The sequence below is a fragment of the Salvelinus namaycush genome, chromosome 20, assembly GCF_016432855.1.
Source record: "Salvelinus namaycush isolate Seneca chromosome 20, SaNama_1.0, whole genome shotgun sequence".
Taxonomy (NCBI): Eukaryota; Metazoa; Chordata; class Actinopteri; order Salmoniformes; family Salmonidae; genus Salvelinus; species Salvelinus namaycush.
The window spans coordinates 46,143,232-46,164,799 of NC_052326.1; the positions used below are offsets into that span (position 1 = coordinate 46,143,232).

The 21,568-nt window shown below is 41.0% G+C and overlaps 1 protein-coding gene across 1 annotated transcript in view; it reads right to left on the reverse strand.

Annotated features, from left to right (window-relative positions):
• The window catches only part of LOC120064647 (copine-9-like), a 103,640-nt gene that overhangs the window by 27,867 nt on the left and 54,205 nt on the right, over positions 1–21,568 (reverse strand). Inside the window, exons 5-7 of the mRNA XM_039015272.1 lie at positions 18,870–18,909; positions 18,562–18,564; positions 14,890–14,966 (exon numbers count right to left, since the gene is read on the reverse strand). Of these exons, the coding sequence (XP_038871200.1) occupies positions 14,890–14,966; positions 18,562–18,564; positions 18,870–18,909 (120 nt within the window). The remainder of the gene's footprint in view (positions 1–14,889; positions 14,967–18,561; positions 18,565–18,869; positions 18,910–21,568) is intronic.

Genomic DNA, 21,568 nt, shown 5'->3' on the forward strand with positions numbered 1-21,568 from the left:
TACAGGCATCACTCAAGCCAACGTTTGAGGTCAACAATTAGCAACTAAACTTTTGTAACAAAACAAACCTAATTTCAGAAGTGAGAATCCAAAGATGATATATGTCTTTGTCTGGGTTTTGCTTTTGATTCTCAGTTTATGGTGCCATGTCCCTCAGTCCTCTATGAAAAGACTAGAGCCAGTTGAAGAAGAGAAATCATTCATTACAAATAGGCATCCAATATCTATGACCATTGAATAAACACATTTTGAAATGTTATCAATAGAATATCTCAATTTTAAAGTAGCTAACAGGATTCATCAAAAATAATATACAAAACTAGACTTTGATCTTAAACATACTATACAGTGCCTTCAGAAATTATTCACACCCCTTGACTTATTACACATTTTGTTGTGTTACAAGATGGGATTAAAATGGATTTAATTGTCATTTTTTGTCAACGATCTACACAAAATACTCTGTCATGTCAAAGGGAATAAAAAAATAAAAAATAAAAAAAAGATCATAAAAAAATGTAACATTATTATATCTTGGTTCCATAAGTATTCAACCATTTGAGTAAATACATGTTTAGAATCACCTTTAGCAGCGATTACAGCTGTGAGTCTTTCTGGGTAAATCTCTAAGAGCTTTGTACACCTGGAATGTACAATATTTGCAAATTATTCTTTAAAAAATTCTTCAGGCTATGTCAAGTTGGAAGTTAATCCTTGCTAGACAGACATTTTAAACTCTTGCCATAGATTTTAAGTAAAAACTGTAACTAAGCTATTCAGGAACATTCAATGTCATCTTGGTAAGTAAATCCAGTGTATATTTTACCTATTTGGCTGAAAGGTGAATTTGTCTCCCAGTGTCTGTTGGAAAGCAGACTGAACCAGGTTTTCATCTTGGATTTCGCCTGTGCTTAGCTCAATTCTATTTATTTTTATCCTAAACAACTCCCTAGTCCTTGCCGATGACTAGCATACACATAGTATGATGCAGCCACCACCATGCTTGAAAATATGAAGAGTGCTACTCAGTGATGTGTTGCGTTGGATTTGCCCCAAACATAACGCTTTGTATTCAGGACATGAAGTTGATTTCTTTGCCAGATTTTTTGCACTTTTACTTTAGTGCCTTTTTGCAAACAGGATGCATGTTTTGGAATATTTGTATTCTGTACAGGCTTCCTTCTTTTCACTCTGTCATTTAGGTTAGTATTGTGGAGTAACTGCAATGTTGTTGATCCATCCTCAGTTTTCTCCTATCACAGCCATTAAACTCTGTAACTGTTTTAAAGTCACCATTGGCCTCATGGTGAAATCCCTGAGCGGTTTCCTTCCTCTCCGGCAACTGAGTTAGTAAGGACGCCTGTATCTACCAATACTGTAGGTGGCCTTCTTTGCGAGGCATCGGAAAACCTCCCTGGTCTTTGTGGTTGAATCTGTGTTTGAAATTCACTGCTCTACTGAGGGACCTTACAGATAATTGTATGTGTGGGGTACAGAGATGAGGTAGTCATTCAAAAATAATGTTAAACACTATTATTGCACACAGAGTGAGTCCATGCAACTTATTATGTGACATGTTAAGCACATTTTAAGTCCTGAACTTATTTAGGCTTGGCGTAGCAAAGTGGTTGAATACTTATTGACTCAAGACATTTCAGCTTTTCATTTTTAATTAATTTGTAAACATTTCTAAAAACATAATTCCACTTTGACATTATGGGGTATTATGTGTAGGCCAGTGACACACAATCTAAATGTTATCAATTTTAAATTCAGGCTGTAACACAACAAAGTTTGGAAAAAGTCAATAGTTTCTAAAGGCACTGTACATCTCAGGAGAGTAAAACAGTTATTGAAAGCGCTTTCTTTATTGTGTAATGATATTTTTCAACATTTTATTTGCCTTTTGAAAATACAGTGCATGCTCTTCATTCCATCTAAATATCTTCATCTTTTTAAATTAGTTTCCCCAGATAACAGTCATCATTTGGGGCAACGTTGCGGTTTTGTTAGCAAACTTGTCATGGTTTTTCACACCGAGACTGATGTGAACAGGTCTGAATACAACAAGTAAAGCAATTTCATTTTGGTTTGAGTGTGTTTAGTTTGACCTGTAGATTAAAAACCACCTACGCACTAAAGCAATATTATTCAAGTCCGGACATTCAGAAGATCAATGCCAGCACATTGTGATCTGGCCTGGTTTTCAAAGACACGGCAGGTTACTAGCTACACTAACTGTCTATGATATATACAACATTTGATCTATTCAGGCCAGTCCTCCCTCTTCACATCCCAAGAGTAGCGGGCCTTTCCTGGGTAGTGCCTAGTGACAGGTAGTCTGAGGAAGTGTTGCCACGTCCATGACCCCTCACTCCTGTGGATAAGTTGTTGCCATGGCAACATGTCGTTGGTAATAATAGCCAGATCCGGAAAGGACCATCGAGACCAAGCTTCCTAAAGGTTTGTGCTTGGGATATACTGTTCATAGAAAGGCTATAATGTGAGCTCATCACAACTCACATGCATCACCTCACCTCTAGGAGTCTGTGTTACTGTTAAGGTATGGCTAGTCAAGATGAGTGTAGGGCTTGGTTTAGGGTGTATTAAGGTAGGGGATAGATGTTTGAATTATAAGCTGCTATTTGCTTTTATTGCGTAACTAATCACTGTGTGAGTTAGCTGCATGTCTATGTCAAGAACACATTTGTCAAAAACGTCAACTATACATCACTCGAAGGTGTCACAATATAGGTTTCTTTTGACAAAAACTTTGAATAAAATAATGAGGTGCACACTACATAAACATTAATGTCACATGAACATGACTGACAAGTGAAGGAGTTTAGTCTGACAACTGAAGGCCTTCCTTTTATGGATGCTGTAGCCAGTATATTTTTCAAACTACTGTCGGGCACTATCTTTGTCAACCTGCCGTGTAATGAATCAACAGTTACATACTTCTGCACTGTAGAACTTTCTGTACGATAACCTTCAGTACGTCACCCACAGCACTGAGTAAGAGCGATAAAAGTATTCATTTCTTTGATCTCGATAACTCAGACACCGCTTCCCCAATCACCTGACCTTGTCTAGAAAAGGGCTCCACTTAAAGTAGTCCCGGAACGTTGGAAATCAGACGAAACAACAACAAAAAATCATAATTGGTGGACTTTTGCAGGGACATAGGTATAACACAGGAGAGGAGCTCTTTGCAATTTTACCTGTGCCACAGGTCTACTCAGCTGCCTACTCTTTCACAACAGAAAGATTGGTCATGGGCATGATGGAAAGAGAAGGTGGGGAGCGAAGTGGAGAAATGGAAGGGATGGAGGAGGGAGAGAGGCGATAGCCCCGAAATAGGGTCTCCCATGGGGCCACTGCACAGGGAGGCGAATGTTCATTTTGATTACAAGGAGGGGGATGCTGGTGGTGTGACAAGCTTGGCCCCTGCTCTACACCCCCAGCCCCTCACCACACCACCCCCGTCCCTCGCCCGCCCGTCACCCGCTGATGGGAATGACAGGGCGACAGGGCGAGTGACAGCAGGAGCAGCTCATTCAATTACCCGGCCTTCTGATGAAAAACATGTTCACCAGAGAGAGGGAGGGGGACTAGATGGGGGAGGGGGGGAACAGGGAGAGAGATAGAAAGAGGGAGGAATACAGAGAGGAGAGATAGAACAGGGAAGAGTGAAAGACAGAGAGGGGAGGGAGATAGAAAGAGGAAGAGTGAGAGACAGAGGGAGGGAGATAGAAAGAGGAAGAGAGAGACAGAGAGGGGAAGGAGATAGAAAAAGGAAGAGTGAGAAACAGAGAGGGGAGAGAGATAGAAAGAGGAAAAGTGAGACGGGGAGGGAGATAGAAAGAGGAAGAGTGAGAGACAGAGAGGGGAGGGAGATAGAAAGAGGAAGAGAGAGACAGAGAGGGGAGGGAGATAGAAAGAGGAAGAGTGAGACAGAGAGGGGAGAGAGATAGAAAGAGGAAGAGAGAGACAGAGATGGGAGGGAGATAGATAGAAAGAGGAAGAGTGAGACAGAGAGGGGAGGGAGATAGATAGAAAGAGGAAGAGTGAGACAGAGAGGTTAGGGAGATAGAAAGAGGAAGAGGGAGAGAGAGCGGGGAGGGAGATAGAAAGAGGAAAAGTGAGAGAGAGAGCGGGGAGGGAGATAGAAAGAGGAAAAGTGAGACAGAGAGGGGAGGGAGATAGATAGAAAGAGGAAGAGTGAGACAGAGAGGGGAGGGAGATAGAAAGAGGAAGAGTGAGAGAAAGAGAGGGGAGGGAGATAGAAAGAGGAAGAGTGAGTGACAGAGAGGGGAGAGAGATAGAAAAAGGAAGAGTGAGAGACAGAGAGGGGAGAAAAATAGAAAGAGGAAGAGTGAGAGACAGAGAGGGGAGAGAGATAGAAAGAGGAAGAGTGAGAGACGGGGAGGGAGATAGATAGAAAGAGGAAGAGTAAGAGAGAGAGGGGAGATAGATAGAAAGAGGAAGAGTAAGAGAGAGAGGGGTGAGAGATAGAAAGAGGAAGAGTGAGAGACGGGGAGGGAGATAGAAAGAGGAAGAGTGAGACAGAGAGGGGAGGGAGATAGATAGAAAGAGGAAGAGGAAGAGAGAGAGGGGAGGGGAGGGAGATAGGAAGAGTGAGAGACAGAGAGGGGAGGGAGATAGAAAGAGGAAGAGTGAGAGACAGAGAGGGGAGGGAGATAGAAAGGGGAGAAGGGGAAGATCAATTACAGAACAGGAGGGATAGAGAAAAATGGAAGACACGAAAGACAATTACCTAGAAAAGATATTCAATAAAAAGTATTGTCTGTGCCTCCTCTGAGTTTTGTCCCTTAATTCACTCCAATTACCTGAAATAAACATCTCTCCTCTTTTCTCCCCTCTTTCTCTCCCCCAACAGCAATCTGGTAAAGAGCAGCCCACCACTGTGAAACTCTCCCAGATACAATGGGGGCGATTATTATTGGCAACCTTGATATAGATGAGAAGAGAAGACTTTATAAAATAAATAATACAAATACTGAGCTATATTGTATGCAAAAAATAAAGTGGGAAATGACATTACTTTATACTAACACATTTGCTCAGCGACAGATATTTGCCAAAGCTCCTGCCAATATATAAAGCTACAGTAAAACAGCAGCATATGTCTGCGCTATCTGTGGAACGCTGCACACTGTAATCAAGAGCTTTCCACTTGGCAACATGTCTACTTTGTCTTGAGGTGGGTGAGAACGAGAGGGAGAAATGCGATAAACGAGGCAAGTCACTCAGCATAAAAGGCTCAAAACTCCAACAGCATTTTCATTTTTTCAGTTTAGTATTTTCCGTCTGACCTCCTTTTTCTAGTCCCTCCTGGCTCTCTTTTCCTTTCCTCTGTTTCTCTGATTATACCTCACTCACCTTGTCTTTGAGACAGGCCCCCACTTGGGATGTGCTCTTGTCAGAATATACACTCAAAGCTCTCATTCCACCGGAACGACTGAAATAAAAGACTCCCCTCATTTCTCATCTTCCCCCTCCTGAGCCCTAGGAACCGCCTGCTAGCACCCCACCACCCACATAGCGGTTAGAGCGCTGGGCCAGTAATTGAAAGGTCGCTGGTTCGAAATACCCAAGCCGACAAGATGAAAAATCAGTCGATGTGCCCTTAAGCAAGGCGCTTAACCCTACTTTGCTCCAAGGTCGCCGTACTACTGTGGCTGACCCTGTAAAACAACACCTTTCACTGCACCTACTGTATTTGGTGTATGTGACAATAAAACGTCTTTATATGTCTTTTTTTTAGCAACACAAACACAGACGTGTAAAAAGCCATAGTGAATCTTTGGGTCAAGGGAAGAGAAGTCGTTTTCCATAATGACAAAACAACACTCAAATGACATCAGAATCACCATAAAGTGGTTAAACTATGTTATGATGTCAATTTGACATCATTTCAAACATTTTTTATCTCCTGGGTAAAATGTTCCATTCTTAGCTTATGCATGCTCTATTAAACTCAAGTCTGTCTAAACTCAAGTCTGTCTAAATTCAAGTCTGTCTAAATTCAAGTCTGTCTAAATTCAAGTCTGTCTAAATTCAAAATATTCAGTGTGTCTCTGTCTTTCCCTTGAATCCAACACAAACAGCGACGTGCTGCTCTAAAGCATCCTAGCAGGTATACAGTGGTGCGCACTACAGCTTGTATCGTTGCCAGTAACATTTGAAGCACTACTTTTGCACCCATTTGCATGATAAGCCACTTGTAGATGGAGTATTTGGAGCTGTAACTTACATCATCTACCTCAGCTGCATTATCCACCTTACAGACATTTTCATGGCATTATCATATCTAAAAAGCCATAGTGAATCTTTGAGTCAAGGGAAGAGAAGCACCATACATTGTCTGTCTTGGGAAGACAACAGCAACAACACCAAATAGAGCAGGGGTACTCAAGTACTATTTGAAAAGGTCCGGTCACACAAATTTCCTATGTGGAAAAGGTCCTAATGGATATTGTCATTTATCGGCGTAGTCACAAACCCCACCTCTCAACCCATGTGACACCAAGCTGTTCAACCTGTTCACATCCCTCTTTTAGGCTGAGAGAACATTTTGCTGTTTAAAACTAATTTCCTGCAATTCTAGCCATTTTGCCATGGGCGAACAGAAAATGTTTAAGTTTTAATATCTTTTTTAATATTTAATATTATGTGTTTAGATCATACCAAGGGTCATAACCTGACTGAGTTCCTAAATTATTTGTATTTGTTTTGTTGGGACCAACTATTGACCTCGTTCTGGGTCCGGACCGTGGTCCACCTGTTGAGTATGGCTGACAGAGAGTCTATACAAAGTATCTCCACCCTGCCGTCTTAGTCCCAGCCAGTCAGACAGTTAATAAATTATGCTGATATCCTGAGGGTGGATATGGGGCTATAAATAGCTTATAGCCGATAAAATGCTCACAAAACTAACCCCAGGACCTCTCGTCACTGATGCCAGTACACGGGGAGCGTGCCTGGCAGAATTGCTTCGTTTCCACGTTTCTCAGCATCTCCTCTTGGTATGAGGGTGACAAGGAGACTGTGGGTGGCATGCTAAAGGCGTTTCAAGCGAATTATCTATTTGGACAAAGATCAAACACCCAACAGTGGAAATTGTGTTCAATGTTTATGCAGAGCCCGGGCCTCTGAAATGCTACAAAGTCTCCTTGCAGGGGGCACGAGAGGAAATAAAAGTGGAAAAAATATAGAATTGAAAAAATATAAAAGGTGGTTGAAGGGTTTTGTGTCCTGAGATTGTTGCTTGAGGGATTTAGTGTACTAAGATTGTTGCTTGAGGGATTTAGTGTCCTGAGATTGTTGCTTTAAGGGTTTAGACATCATTTAAAAAAATATTTGCTTCCTGGTTACATTTTCCTTTCTTAACATGTTAGCATGTTCTACTAAATTCTAAATATTCAGTGTCTGTCTTTCCCTTGAATCCAATGGGCATTCTTTCAGCTGCATCATTTTCAACAAATGTAATCTAGAACACTGCCTGGTTTCTTCTTCCGAGAGAGACAACAACAAATTCATCGATGTACTAGTGGTTACTGTGTCTGTTGTGGCCTGGTATGAGTGGCAGCCTTGAGAGTTGGATTGAAAGAGGTAATATTAAACCAGTGAACAAATATTTTTAGATATGGAGATACGCCTGAGAGAATGAGATTGAGGGCGGGAAGTGGGAGGACATAGAAGCAGCCCAATGTTTTTCATCTGAATCCTAATCTTATCAGGGCAAGAGGTGCTCGAGGAGCGGAACGTAATTACAGGGTAATTTTAGAGCGGTGTGTGTGTGTGCTGCAAACTTACAGGGATGAAGGAAGGGTTGGGGGGACAAGGACAGAGTAACATCCATCGAGTGTACCTGACAAATGAGAAATATGCCAATTATCACTGTATAATATTACATATTTGAGATCTTTTACGCCACGTCGTTATAGCAAGTGCTTATAAGCGATGTTAATTTCATCTGTGTTTTTGTTTAGGTGAAGAGCAGACAACTGAGAGACACGCAGTTTAATATTCAATCCAGAAATCTTTAAGTGAAGTTGTTACAAGCGCGGTTAACTTGTCCAGTGTTTTCGTCTAAGGAAGCTGGGGGGGGGGGGGGGGGGGGGCAGACACTTGGGACGCGATGGACCGTGTGGAAGGAATGAATATGGTTGGCAAATTAATCGCTGTCACGTTCCTCTTAATTTAACTAGCTGCCCACAGCTCATAAATCTCAATAAACAATGTTGGTAGGTTGTTCTTCTTTTAAATTGGCATTTGCTACGATTTAATTTATTTGGGGAACGTGAAACAATCCTCTTGGCCATGGGATATTTAATTATATGGAGAATAACAAATAGTGGGAAGGGAGGCACGGTGCCATCCTGACCTGTGCATAGACTCCCATTAAAATAAATAAATGGGAAAATAAGTGTGTGTAAGTGAGACAGAGAGAGAGCGAGACAGAGAGAGAGAGCGAGACAGAGAGAGAGCGAGACAGAGAGAGAGCGAGACAGAGAGAGAGCGAGACAGAGAGAGAGCGAGACAGAGAGAGAGCGAGACAGAGAGAGAGCGAGACAAGAGATGGAAGGGTTTGGTCTATTATTTGGTCTTGTAAAATGTCATTAAGTACTGTTATGGTATAAATATGTAATAATTGTGACAAACAATACCTACCACCTCCCATATCTCTAAACTGCCAACGAACAGAATAGTAGTCCAGTTTCCCTGCTTTCTCAGCAGATGTATAGAAGGTTTGCATTTCAAGGTTTAAAAGACAGTTCATATTCCTACTAAAAGCATACTTAACTAAATGGAGGAAGACATGAGAGGAAAGAAAACTGGATTGAATTTTTCAAGGGAGAGAAAGGCATCAAGCAGATGAGGACCGCCACAGGAAAGGAAGACTCAGTTACCTCTGCTGCAGAGGATACGTTCATTAGAGTTACCAGCCTCACAAATTGCATCCCAAATAAATGCTTCACATAGTTCCAGTAACAGACACATCTCACCATCAACTGTTAAGAGGAGACTGTGAGTCAGGCCTTTATGGTCAAATTGCTGCAAAGAAACCACTACTAAAGGACACCAATAATAAGAAGAGACTTACTTGGGCCGAGAAACATGAGCAATGGACATTAGACCGGTGGAAATCTGTCCTTCGGGCTGATGAGTCCAAATGTGAGATTTTTGGTTCCAACCGCCATGTCTTTGTGAGACACAGAGAAGGTGAACGGATGATCTCTGCATGTGTGGTTCCCACCGTGAAGCATGGAGGAGGTGTGATGGTGCTTTGCTGGTGACAAATTCTGTGATTTATTTAGAATTCAAGGCACACTTAGCCAGCATGGCTACCACAGCATTCTGCAGCGATACGCCATCCCACCTGGTTTGCACTTAGTGGGACTATAATTTGTTTTTCAACAGGACAATGACCCAAAACACACCTTCAGGCTCTGTAAGGGCTATTTGACCAAGAAGGAGAGTGATTGAGTGCTGCTTCAGATGACCTGGCACCCACAATTACCCAATCTCAACCCAATTTAGATGGTTAGGGATGAGTTTGACTGCAGAGTGAAGGAAAAGCAGCCAACAAGTGCTCAACATAAGTGGGAACTCCTTCAAGACTGTTGGAAAAGCATTCCATGTGAAGCTGGTTGAGAAAATGCCAAGAGTGTTCAAAGCTGTCATCAAGGCAAAGGGTGGTTACTTTGAAGAATATAAAATATAGAATATATTTTGATTTGTTTAACACTTTTTGGGTTACTACATGATTCCATATGTGTTCTTTCATAGTTTTGATGTCTTCACTATTATTCTACAATGTAGAAAATAGAAAAACCCTTGAATGAGTAGGTGTGTCCAAACTTTTGACTGGTACTGTATTATTTGAAATCTTTGAAAATATTTTAGTAGTTCTTGATTGAACTTGACAGGCACAATGCAACCATTGGAATAGTCAGAAAACTTGTTAACCCTGCCTATCTGGCACCACGAGCAGACTTGTGCTGACGCTGAAAGATCTTTGAAAGATATCAGGTACTATTTGAACCCAGGTCTGCCTGCCACACACAGCAAACAGCCCACAGGTTTTAAAGCAGCACCAGCTCCAACTCATGTACTTCACCACCCAAAGTCTCCCACACAGGAACAAAAGTCTCCTCTCCATGGCAACCCACCAGCGTAGTGTATGCACCGTTCCAGCAGAAATACACTGGGGGGAAAAACAGACCTGGGTTCAAATACAATTTGAAATAATTTTCAAATACTTTAGCTGGGCTTGATTGAGTGTGAGCCACACCCACCTGGCACTCCAGGCAGGCTAAAGCAAGCACTCAAAGTACTTGAGAAATTTCAAATAGTATTTGAACCCAGGTCTGGAGATAAATACAAACTCAGAGTATCAGCATATAGCCTACAGACAGACGTTGCAGCGACGCTGCCTGTCAGATCAAAACCCCCCAACCTGCCGCAATGCCAAAAAACTCACCCGATAATTCAAAGGCTCACATTTCATGCTTTGAAATTTCATTTCTTTTGTATTGAGATTAGAATCAAGACTCACACAAACTGAAATTAGTTTATCAGAATCCCGTCGAAACAAAGGGTTGATGTTGAACGTGGGGAGGGAGGGCCATCATAAGCCATAGACTTACAATAAGGGGCCATGGAGCGAGCGAGCAGAGAGAGAGAGACCAAACGTGGGGTCTGTTAACTGGTGGGTTGGTGAGTATTGGATTGATCAAAGCTCTGAGGCCATGCCAGTTTTCTGTACTGTACTGAGTGGAACGAAAGCTGGGTGGGAGTCCACAGAGGGACATTGAGCGTCGCTCTGCATATGGCTTTTAAATATTTCATCAGATGGACTGCCAATAGAAGAGACGTACATCTGAGGCAAGGCCCTTTATTGCTAATTAAGCACAGAGTTAATAAAGGGTGTGTGTGTGTGTGTGTGTGTGTGTGTGTGTGTGTGTGTGTGTGTGTGTGTGTGTGTGTGTGTGTGTGTGTGTGTGTGTGTGTGTGTGTGTGTGTGTGTGTGTGTGTGTGTGTGTGTGTGCGTGTGTGTGTGTGTGTGTGTGTGTGCGTGTGTGTGTGCGTGTGTGTGTGCGTGCGTGAGAGAGTGGGTGTTTGGGATATTTCTTCAAATTAACTTTACATTAAGTTCAGATGCGATTGTGAAGGTTTTGATAATGGACTTTGGTGCCGTGGGGGAGCTGGCAAGACACTGGCATAAGCTTGTGTTTGACGGTCGTGGTTTTATGGAGCGTGCAGCCTTGCCTTTTGTTGTCAGTTAATAGAATTCCCCAATGTTTTCCCAGATTCCCAATGGGAAGTAAATTACTGTACAGCGGAGGGGCTTGAAAACTCCCTCTTCCCTGAGTCTTTAAATCAAATCTGGGAGAGGAGGAGGCAACTTCAGACAGACTCCAGTGTACAGAGCAACTACAAATACAACCTTGATGCCTTCTTATAATATTCAAACCTATTTAAATGTCTAATGTGGAAGGCAGATTGGGAAAATGTAGCAAGAGGTAAGCCTTTCTTCTATAGGGTGTTATTAAAAACCAGAATGGGTGGAAATAGATTAAGAATGGAAAAAAAATGATTCAATTTCCAGCCATCTGCTTTTATGTAGGTCAGAGGCAGCTATCTGCTAAATAATGAAAATGGACACCGGAAGATGGTTTGCTTGTGTGTGTGTGTGCGTGCGCGTGCGTGCGTGCGTGCGTGCGTGCGTGCGTGCGTGCGTGCGTGCGTTTACTATCCTTGTGAGAATGTGAAACAAGGAAAATTCGGACAAGTGGGGGCATTTCGCCAGTCCTCACAAGGAAAAAAGCTATTTTAGGCTTTAGGGTAAGGTTTAGAACTAGGGTTATGGGTTAGGTTTAGGGTTAGGAGGTAAGGTTAAGGTTAGGCTTAGGTTAAGGGTTTGGGAAAATAGGATTTTGAATGGGAATTAATTGTTTGGTCCTCACAAGGACAGTAAAACAAACGTGTGTGTGTGTGTGTGTGTGTGTGTGTGTGTGTGTGTGTGTGTGTGTGTGTGTGTGTGTGTGTGTGTGTGTGTGTGTATACAAGGCAGAGTAGGGAGGTGTAGCGAGAGGGAAGCCTCTCTTTAATAGGGTGTCATGTCATTAAAAACCAGAATGAGTTGAAATAAATTAAATTGATTCCATTTCCAGCAGTCTGCTTTTATGTAGGTCAGAGGCCTGTTAAAATAATTTAAATAGACACTGGAAGATGGTGTGTGTGTGTGTGTTTACTATCCTTGTGGAGACCAGAAGTCCTCACAAGGATAGTAAAACAAGGACAATTCTGACAAGTGGGGACATTTCGCCAGTCCCCACAAGGAAAAAGGCTATTTTAGTTATAGGGGTTAGGTTAATGGTTATGGCTGGAATGAGGGTTAGAATTAGGATTAGGGGTTAGTGGTTAGGTTTAGTAGCTAGGGTTAGGGGTTTGAGTTTAAGGTTAGGGAAAATAGGATTACAGGCTACAGCTATAAACAACATGTTTCAAATGTTCTGCCTGCGGCTATAGAACCCTGACCTGTTCACCGGACGTGCTACCTTGTCCCAGACCTGCAGGTGCGGTAGAGATACTCTGAATGATCGGATTTGAAAAGCCAACTGACATTTACTCCTGAGGTGCTGATCAGTTGCACCCTCTACAACCACTGTGATTATTATTATCTGACGCTGCTGGTCATCTAAGAACATTTGAACATCTTGGCCATGTTCTGTTATAATCTCTACCCGGCACAGCCAGAAGAGGACTGGCCACCCCTCATAGCCTGGTTCCGCTCTAGATTTCTTCCTAGGTTCCGGCCTTTCTAGGTAGTTTTTCCTAGCCACCGTGCTTCTGTAAATGCATTACTTGCTGTTTGGGGTTTTAGGCTGGGTTTCTGTACAGCACTTTGTGACATCTGCTGATGTAAGGGCTTTAAAAATAAATTTGATTGATTGATTGATTGATACTCCAAGAGACTTGCAGCTGTAATTGCTGCAAAAGGTGGCTCTACAAAGTATTGACTTTGAGGGGGTGAATAGTTATGCACGCTCAAGTTTTCATTTTCTTGGTCTTATTTCTTATTTGTTTCACAATAAAAAATATTTTGCATCTTCAAAGTGGTAGGCATGTTGTGTAAATCAAATGATACAAACCCCCACAAAATCCATTTGAATTCCAGTTTGTAAGGCAACAAAATAGGAAAAATGCCAAGGGGGGTGAAAACTTTCGCAAACCACTGTATATTGCAGTGGTGGTGGGCTCCCCTATAGTCCCCAGCCACTGGGCTCTTTTTGTCCCTTTACCTGAGATCTGAAAGCAGAGCATCTCTAATGTCATTTTAGAGAACAGAATATAGAAGATGAAACAGTTCATCCCCATTGAAATTTTGGTGATAGAAACAGATGGAGAAATGATGCTCTCTCAGTTGCCATAGAAACATGTCCATCAAGTCACACAACACACAATACACAACACACAACACTCACACAAAGCACTCTTTCAGTCAGCACCATGCAGTCAAAAGGGTATTTACATTTACGTAGTTTAGCAGAAGTTCTAATCCAGAGCGACATCAACAGATTTTTCACATGGTTGGTTCAAAGCAGCGACCTCTCGGTTACTGGCCCAACGCTCTTAACCGCTAGGCTACCTGCCTATTTACTATTTCCCGCTAAACATGGTGACATACAGAACTGTAATCAAAGAGCAGCGAAGCCTTATTGACAAGTATCCTGCATTGGGAAATTCCCCACCAGGCTCACATGAAGATAAATGACATGGCCAAGATAGAAGAGCCAAGTGGGACAGACAGTGATAGGATAGGAATATGATTTATCTAGGTCTGATAATGAACTACATGGTTCACAACACTGTTAGGAGAGTTTCCCTTCTCTCAGAGTGTGTGCTTTATGGCATTGTTGTGTTGTCTGTTACTCACACCAACCAAGAGAGACAGAGAGAGAGAGAGACAGAGAGAGAGAGCGAAAGAGAGAGAGAGCGAAAGAGAGAGAGAGGAAGAGAGAGAGAGAGAGAGAGATGAAGAGAGAACGAAAGAGAGAGAGCAAAAGAGAGTGAGCGAAAGAGAGAGAGAGAGAGAGAGAGAGAGGAAGAGAGAGAGAGAGAGAGAGAGAGAGAGAGAGAGAGAGAGAGAGAGAGAGAGAGAGAGAGAGAGAGAGAGAGAGAGAGAGAGAGAGAGAGAAAGAGAGAGAGCGAAAGTGAAAGTGAAAGCGGGAGAGAGAGAGCGCAAGAGAGAGAGAGAGAGGGAGGGACAAAGTTCTCAGTGTGTTGGTTATCAACTTTAATTGAAAAGGGCCCAATTCCATGCTGAGTCATCCACAGGGCCAGTGTCGTGTCACTGACCTGGGTTCAAATACCATTGTAAATCATTTGAAATACTCCCCCTATGCCTGTTGCAAGGAACCAATAAAAAAGTGGCAAAGTGCAAACCCATCCCAACTGACTCCCGACAGTCTTAAGAAAGCGCTCAAAGCATTTGAAAGATTTAAATTAGTATTTGAACCCAGGTCTGGTTGTTCGGCTTTCACAGGGGATGCCTAACTATGTCTATAGCATGTGTTACTGCCTCACGCTCTCGTAGAATACAATCCTTCTCAGTCCAAGTTTGACGCTAGATTAATCTTTAGTTACATGCCTGCCGTACAGTGGGAGCCTCTGGGCTTAGACACACCAATAATTGTGTTCTTGTTTTTCCCAATCTAAGAGGCAATGAGAACATTGTGAGATTGTGGAGGCCTGTCAAATGCAGAGGCGTACAGTGACAGATCGTGTTGTGATGCATGCTTGTACACAGCAGATACACAGTAGATACTTGATAGAAGTCATTGGTAGACTTACGACAGGGTTCTCTCCAGCCGACTGCCTGTGGACCCAATGATCTCCCCCAGAGTGCAGAACATCTGGCCCAGGAAGTCCTGTAACGGGAGGAGAACAACTAGCTCATATTACCCATTAAGTACCAGTTTTTAACACCTAGCTCATATTACCCATGGAGTACCCGATTTAAAACGTAGCTCATATTACCCATGGAGTACCAGATTTAACACCTAGCTCATATTACCCATGGACTATCTGTAAGGATGTGAACTGGCGGCAGAGAAGTCAGACGCAGGAGAGAAATAACTGTGTTTCCAACGGCGCAGTTTATTTACAAAAACCCACCGGAAACATAATAATAAAAATCAATGGGTAACATAACCCGACGCACACCAGTACAGACGTACACAAACAGTTACAATAAACAATCACCGACAAGGGCATGAGGGGAAACAGAGGGTTAAATACGCAACATGTAATTGATGGGATTGGAACCAGGTATGATGGAAGACAAGACAAAACCAATGGAAAATGAAAAATGGATCAGCAATGGCTAGAAGGTCGGTGACGCCGACCGCCGAACACCGCCCGAACAAGGAGAGGGACCAACTTCGGTGGAAGTCGTGACAGTACCAGATTTAACACCTAGCTCATATTACCCATGGAGTACAAGATTTACACAACATGGGGCAACATTTTCCTCTGGCAAAGACACCTGCGCTGAGAGCTAATGCACTGTAAATGTAGTTATGATCTACATCGCAGCTTATCTTTTAACTTTTCTTTAGGAACTTTAATTTAACCTGATATATAGTTAAGGCACGATATTCAAACGCCAAACGTAATGCAATCGCCATGTGCATTATTGGTGATCTCTGGTCCTATTGTTACGTTATTACAGATATATAATGCCTTCAAAAAGTATTCACACCCCTTGACTTTTTCCTCATTTGTAGTTACAGCCTGAATTTAAAATTGATCAATTTTGGTCACTGGCCTACACGCAATACCTAGCGGTTAAGAGCATTGGGCCAGTAGCCAAAAGGTTGCAGGTTTGAATTCCCGAGCTGACTAGGTGAACAATCTGCCAATGTGCCTTTGAGCAAGGCACTTAACCCTAATAGTAAATATAATGTATTGCTACATTTAAAAATAAAAAAAATATGAAAGGTGTTGAGTCAATAAGTATTCAACCCCTTTGTTATGACAAGCCTAAATAAATTAATGAGTAAAAATGTGCTTAACAAGTTCACATAATAAGTTGCATGGACTCACTCTGTGTGCAATAATAGTGTTAAACATGATTTTTGAATGACTACCTCATCTCTGTACCCTACACATACAATTATCTGTAAGGTCCCTCAGTTGAGCAGAGAATTTCAAACACAGATTCAACCACAAAGACCAGGGAGGTTTTCCAATGCCTCGCAAAGAAGGGCACCTATTTGTAGATGGGTAAAAAATTATTTTAAAAATACATTGAATATCCCTTTAAGCATGGTGAAGTTATTAATTACACTTTGGATGGTGTATCAATACACCCAGTCACTACAAAGACACAGACCTTCTTCTTAACTCAGCTGCTGGAGAGGAAGGAACCCACTCAGGTATTTCACCATGAGGTCAATTGTGACTTTAAAACAGTTACAGAATTGAATTGCTGTGATAGAAAACTGAGGATGGATCAACAACATTGCAGTTACTCCATAATACTAACCTAATTGACAGAGTGAAAAGATGAAAATCCAACGCAACACATCACAGAGTAGCACTCATCCTATTTTCAAGCATGGTGGTGGCTTCATCATGTTATGGGTATGCTGGTCATCGGCATGGACTAGCGAGTTTTTTATGATAAAAATAAATGGAATAGAGGTAAGCACAGGCAAAATCCAAGAGGAAAACCTGGTTCAGTCTGCTTTCCAACACACACTGGGAGACAAATTTACCTTTCAGCAGGACAAAAACACAAGGACAAATATACACTGGAGTTGCTTACCAAGACGACATTGAACGTTCCTGAAATGCATAGTTACACTTTTAACTTAAATCGTCTTGAAAATCTATGGCAAGACTAGAAAACGGCTGTCTAGCAACGATCAACAACTAACTTGACAGAGCTTGAAGAATTCTTTAAGAATAATGTGAACATATTGTACAATACAGGTGTGCAAAGCTCTTAGAGACGACCCAGAAAAAAATCACAGCTTTAAACCGCTGCTACATGTATTGACTCAGGGAATTGAATACATATCTAATCAATCATATATTTTTAGACAAATGTTAGCATTTTCTTACACTTTGACATTAGAGTATTTTGTGTGGATCATTGACAAAAAATGACATTTCAATCCCACTTTGTAACACAACAAAATATGGAGAATATAAAGGGGTGTGAATACTTTCTGAAGGCACTGTGATTCCAATGCAAGAACCCAAATGACGCCCCCGGGTATAGCTACATATCGTGATGTTTCATCAAAGAAATAGATACATTATGTTCTGGTTTTCGTGGTAGCCTATTTGTTTTCCTGGTTGTGAATGGAACTGTATGTATTGGAAAGTGTATTTTGCCATATCACAACATGTTGCTGAACTCATGAGCAGCATGATTCTCCATGAATGAAGCGGGCCTATAGGCCTATTCATTTGGCAAGACAGCATGGCTGCATCTCACTGTAGTAGGCTGTAGGCTAAGTTTTGGATCTCCATTCACCTTTTGTTTATTGCATTTGTTTACTGTTAATGTAACTAGTCTAAGAATAGATTGTGTCTTGACTTTACCATACTTGAGATTTTGTTTACTTTGTATCACTGTTTTGTTCTGTTTGCATTCATTAGTTCACATTCGCAGTTGTGTCGGTATTCTAAGCCAAACCGCTACTCAGTGTTTTTGTTTGCATGCATGAATAACTAGGCTACTACTTTCAGCATTAAGTTAGCATTATTTTGGTGAGACAGCTATGTGTACGTCTGCATTCACACAGGCTGTTTGTAATAGGTGAATTGCCCTATCTACTATATATTTACCAAAACGGCTAGCAAAGAACATTCCAAATAATGATAAACACTATTAGCGCACACAGAGTCCATGCAACTTATTGTGACTTGTTAAGCACATTTCTACTCCTGACCTTATTTAGGTTTGTCATAACAATGGGGTTAAATACTTATTGACTCAAGACATTTTAGCAGAGAATTTTTTATTATTTTGGAAACATTTAAAAAAATATAACCCCACTTTGACATTATGGGGTATTGTGTGTAGGCCAGTGACAAAAAAAATCTAAATGTAATCCATTTTAAATTCAAGCTGTAACACAACAAAATGTGGAATAAGTCAAGAATACTTTCTGAAGGCACTGCATATTGAATATCACGCTATCCCAAAATAAACATAAAAGTTCAAATTCAAGAAGTGACAGGTTGGCAAACAATCTCTGCTGTGCTGTATCAGCACCACGGACAGCACCCTACAACCTAAAGCAAGATGTTCATAAAAACCAACCAGCTAGATCGTTTCTTACCTTTTCAGAAGATCCACATTTATGTGTCGTTATGTCATAACAAAGAGGTTGAATACTTACTGACTCAAGACATTTTAGATGTGTCCTTAAAAGTCTATAACTAACTCCAAAAACGCTATTCCTTGTGATCCGTCAAACCGTGTTTACAGTAATGTTGTTGACTAACCTTCTACTCATCCACAATGGTTTGCAATAGAGAGAGAAAAACAGATCTGTTAGTTGGAAATCTGCAGAGACAAAAAAAACAAACAGCATTCTATTTTTTTATAAAAATAATTCAAATTCATTATTCTGACATTCCCTCCTTGAAGAAAAATACCACTTAGTAATCAAATCAAAGACTAACCAAATGTAACAGCTTTAATAGGGAAGTATTTTCCCTTGACAGTTCATTAAATAAACATAACTAAGTGACATGAAAATATGCAAGATATTCAGCTTATATTAATAGCATGATATCACCAGTGTACTTACATGTTTTGAAATGTTTGAACTTCTGGTGTCCACATTGTACCTGTCAGAAAAAGGAACAATACATCAGCACCTGGTGATGGGTTGAATCTACAAAAAAAATCCAAGTTCCTTTAAAAAGTGGCAATCTGCAGTTTCTACAGCAATGTTTTGACTTAAATGAATAATATGTAAGCATTTACTCTTGAAGAATATAACTTAGAAATGTCTCATGAGCCTAGTTCAACTGTTGTACCCCATCAGAACACAAAATATAAGGTTGTTTTACTCCAATGTTTGTAATAAAAGTAGATGTATACAAACACTCTATTGCCTCAAAACTATTATTTTGATATCATGGATGGTCAGTCCTTGCATCCATATCTCTGTCTATGAATTTGAGAGTGATTGCATTTCTCCAGCCCCATTTTTACCAAAATAGTTGTGGGGAAAATGCTTTGTTATTGTTCCAACTGCTGATTGCCCCTTTAAAGCTCTTGCCTATCTGAACAAGTGTTGTTTCTGTGTTTTTTTTTTAAAGATCCTATTCTGGATTTCTATTTCGTACATTTGATATTGAACTCTGCATTGTTGAGGAAGAGCTTGTATGTAAGCATTTAGCTGGATGGTTTACACCTTTTGTATTCTGTGCATGTGACAAATAACATTTGATTTGAGATCATTTGATATGTTCCTTAGGGAGCGCATGTGCCAGGATACGGTGTCTATATTAGGACAGTGATAAACTACCCTGAAACAAAGACTACATTCACGGTCTCTCTGAATCCGTCTGTTCTCTCTCTCCCTTCTTTCAAAGTCACAAGGATTTGGCATCACTGTCACTCAGCCTTATCAGGAGTTCATGTCAGTGTCAACAAGAGTTACTTTCAGTCTCATCAGGAATTATGGTTTGTTTAAGTGACACTGACACCAACTCCTTGTGACTCTGAGACTGTCCTTATATGGACACCATAATAGTAGCCTAAATTGTTTTTTATTTATTTAAATTAAATTAAAACAAACACACGTCTTTTCTTACTAGCATTGACTTTGCTGATAGCTACTTTAATGAGAAACAATATACTGACTTTGACCGTGTGGTTGTCTCACCTATTGTAGCAATCTTAAAATGAATTAACTAACTAAGTCATTTTGGATAAAAGTGTCTGCAAATGACAAAAATCTAAATGTAAAAATTTAACAAATGGCATTCACCTGGTTTTTACTAGAAAACATCAGTTGTTAGGTTGATACTACAATTATTATCTTCACGCCAATAGCTACTTGTTTCAGTACATCTGGAATTAACCCAAAACTATTTATCAAGCATTGATAAAGTAATAACTCGTTACCATATATAATATGTACCTTTATAACTTTATGCCCCTCTCCCCACAGGTGTGATTACTACCTCTGAGGGTTTAGAGCTAGTTACCTCTGCAGGCTAAACTTAAATCTAGACTTGGTTTCCTCTATTGTAATCGCTCCTCTTTCATCCCAGCTGCCAAACTAACCCTGATTCAGATGACCATCCTACCCATGCTAGATTATGGAGACGCAATTAATAGATCGGCAGGTTAGGGTGCTCTCGAGCCGGCTAGATGTTCTTTACCATTCGGCCATCTGATTTACCACCAATGCTCCTTATAGGACACCACTGCACTCTATACTCCTCTGTAAACTGGTAATCTCTGTATACCCGTCGCAAGACCCACTGGTTAATGCTTATTTATAAAACCCTCTTAGGCCTCACTCCCCCCTATCTGAGATATCTACTGCAGCCCTCATCCTCCACATACAACACCCGCTCTGCCAGTCACATTCTGTTAAAGGTCCCCAAAGCACACACATCCCTGGGTCACTCGTCTTTTCAGTTCGCTGCAGCTAGCGACTGGAACAAGCTGCAACAAACACTCAAACATCTCTTCATTCAAAGACTCAATCATGGACACTCTTACTGACAGTTGTGGCTGCTTTGCGTGATGTATTGTCGTCTCTACCTTCTTGCCCTTTGTGCTGTTGTCTGTGCCCAATAATGTTTGTACCATGTTGTGCTGCTGCCATATTGTGTTGCTACCATGTTGTCGTCATGTTGTGTTGCTACCATGTTGTGCTGCTGCCATGTTGTGTTGCTACCATGTTGTCGTCATGTTGTGTTGCTACCATGCTGTGTTTTCATTGGTTGCTGCCATGCTGTGTTGTCGTCTTAAGTCTCTCTTTATGTAGTGTTGTGGTGTCTGTCTTTATGTAGTGTTGTCTTAGGTCTCCCTTTATGTAGTGTTGTCTTAGGTCTCCCTTTATGTAGTGTTGTCTTAGGTCTCCCTTTATGTAGTGTTCTCTCTTGTCGTGATGTGTGTTTTGTACTATATTTGTATTTTATTTTGTATTTTTAATCCCAGCCCCCATCCCCGCAGGAGGCCTTTTGCCTTTTGGTAGGCCGTCATTGTAAATAAGACTTTGTTCTTAACTGTCTTGCCGAGTTAAATAAAGGTTAAATAAAAATAAATAAAAAATTAAATAAAGTAAACACCTCGTAAAATCATGACTAAGTTAAACCATAAACATACATGAATGTACTTCCTCATATAGTACAGGCAGCCTAAACTCAACTGTAATCAAATCCTGACTTTACAGCTGTGCATGAAGATGAAACAAGATTACCCACACAGGACAGGACATCATGTTTAATAAATAAATAAGCAGCGTGTATGTAGATACGAAGG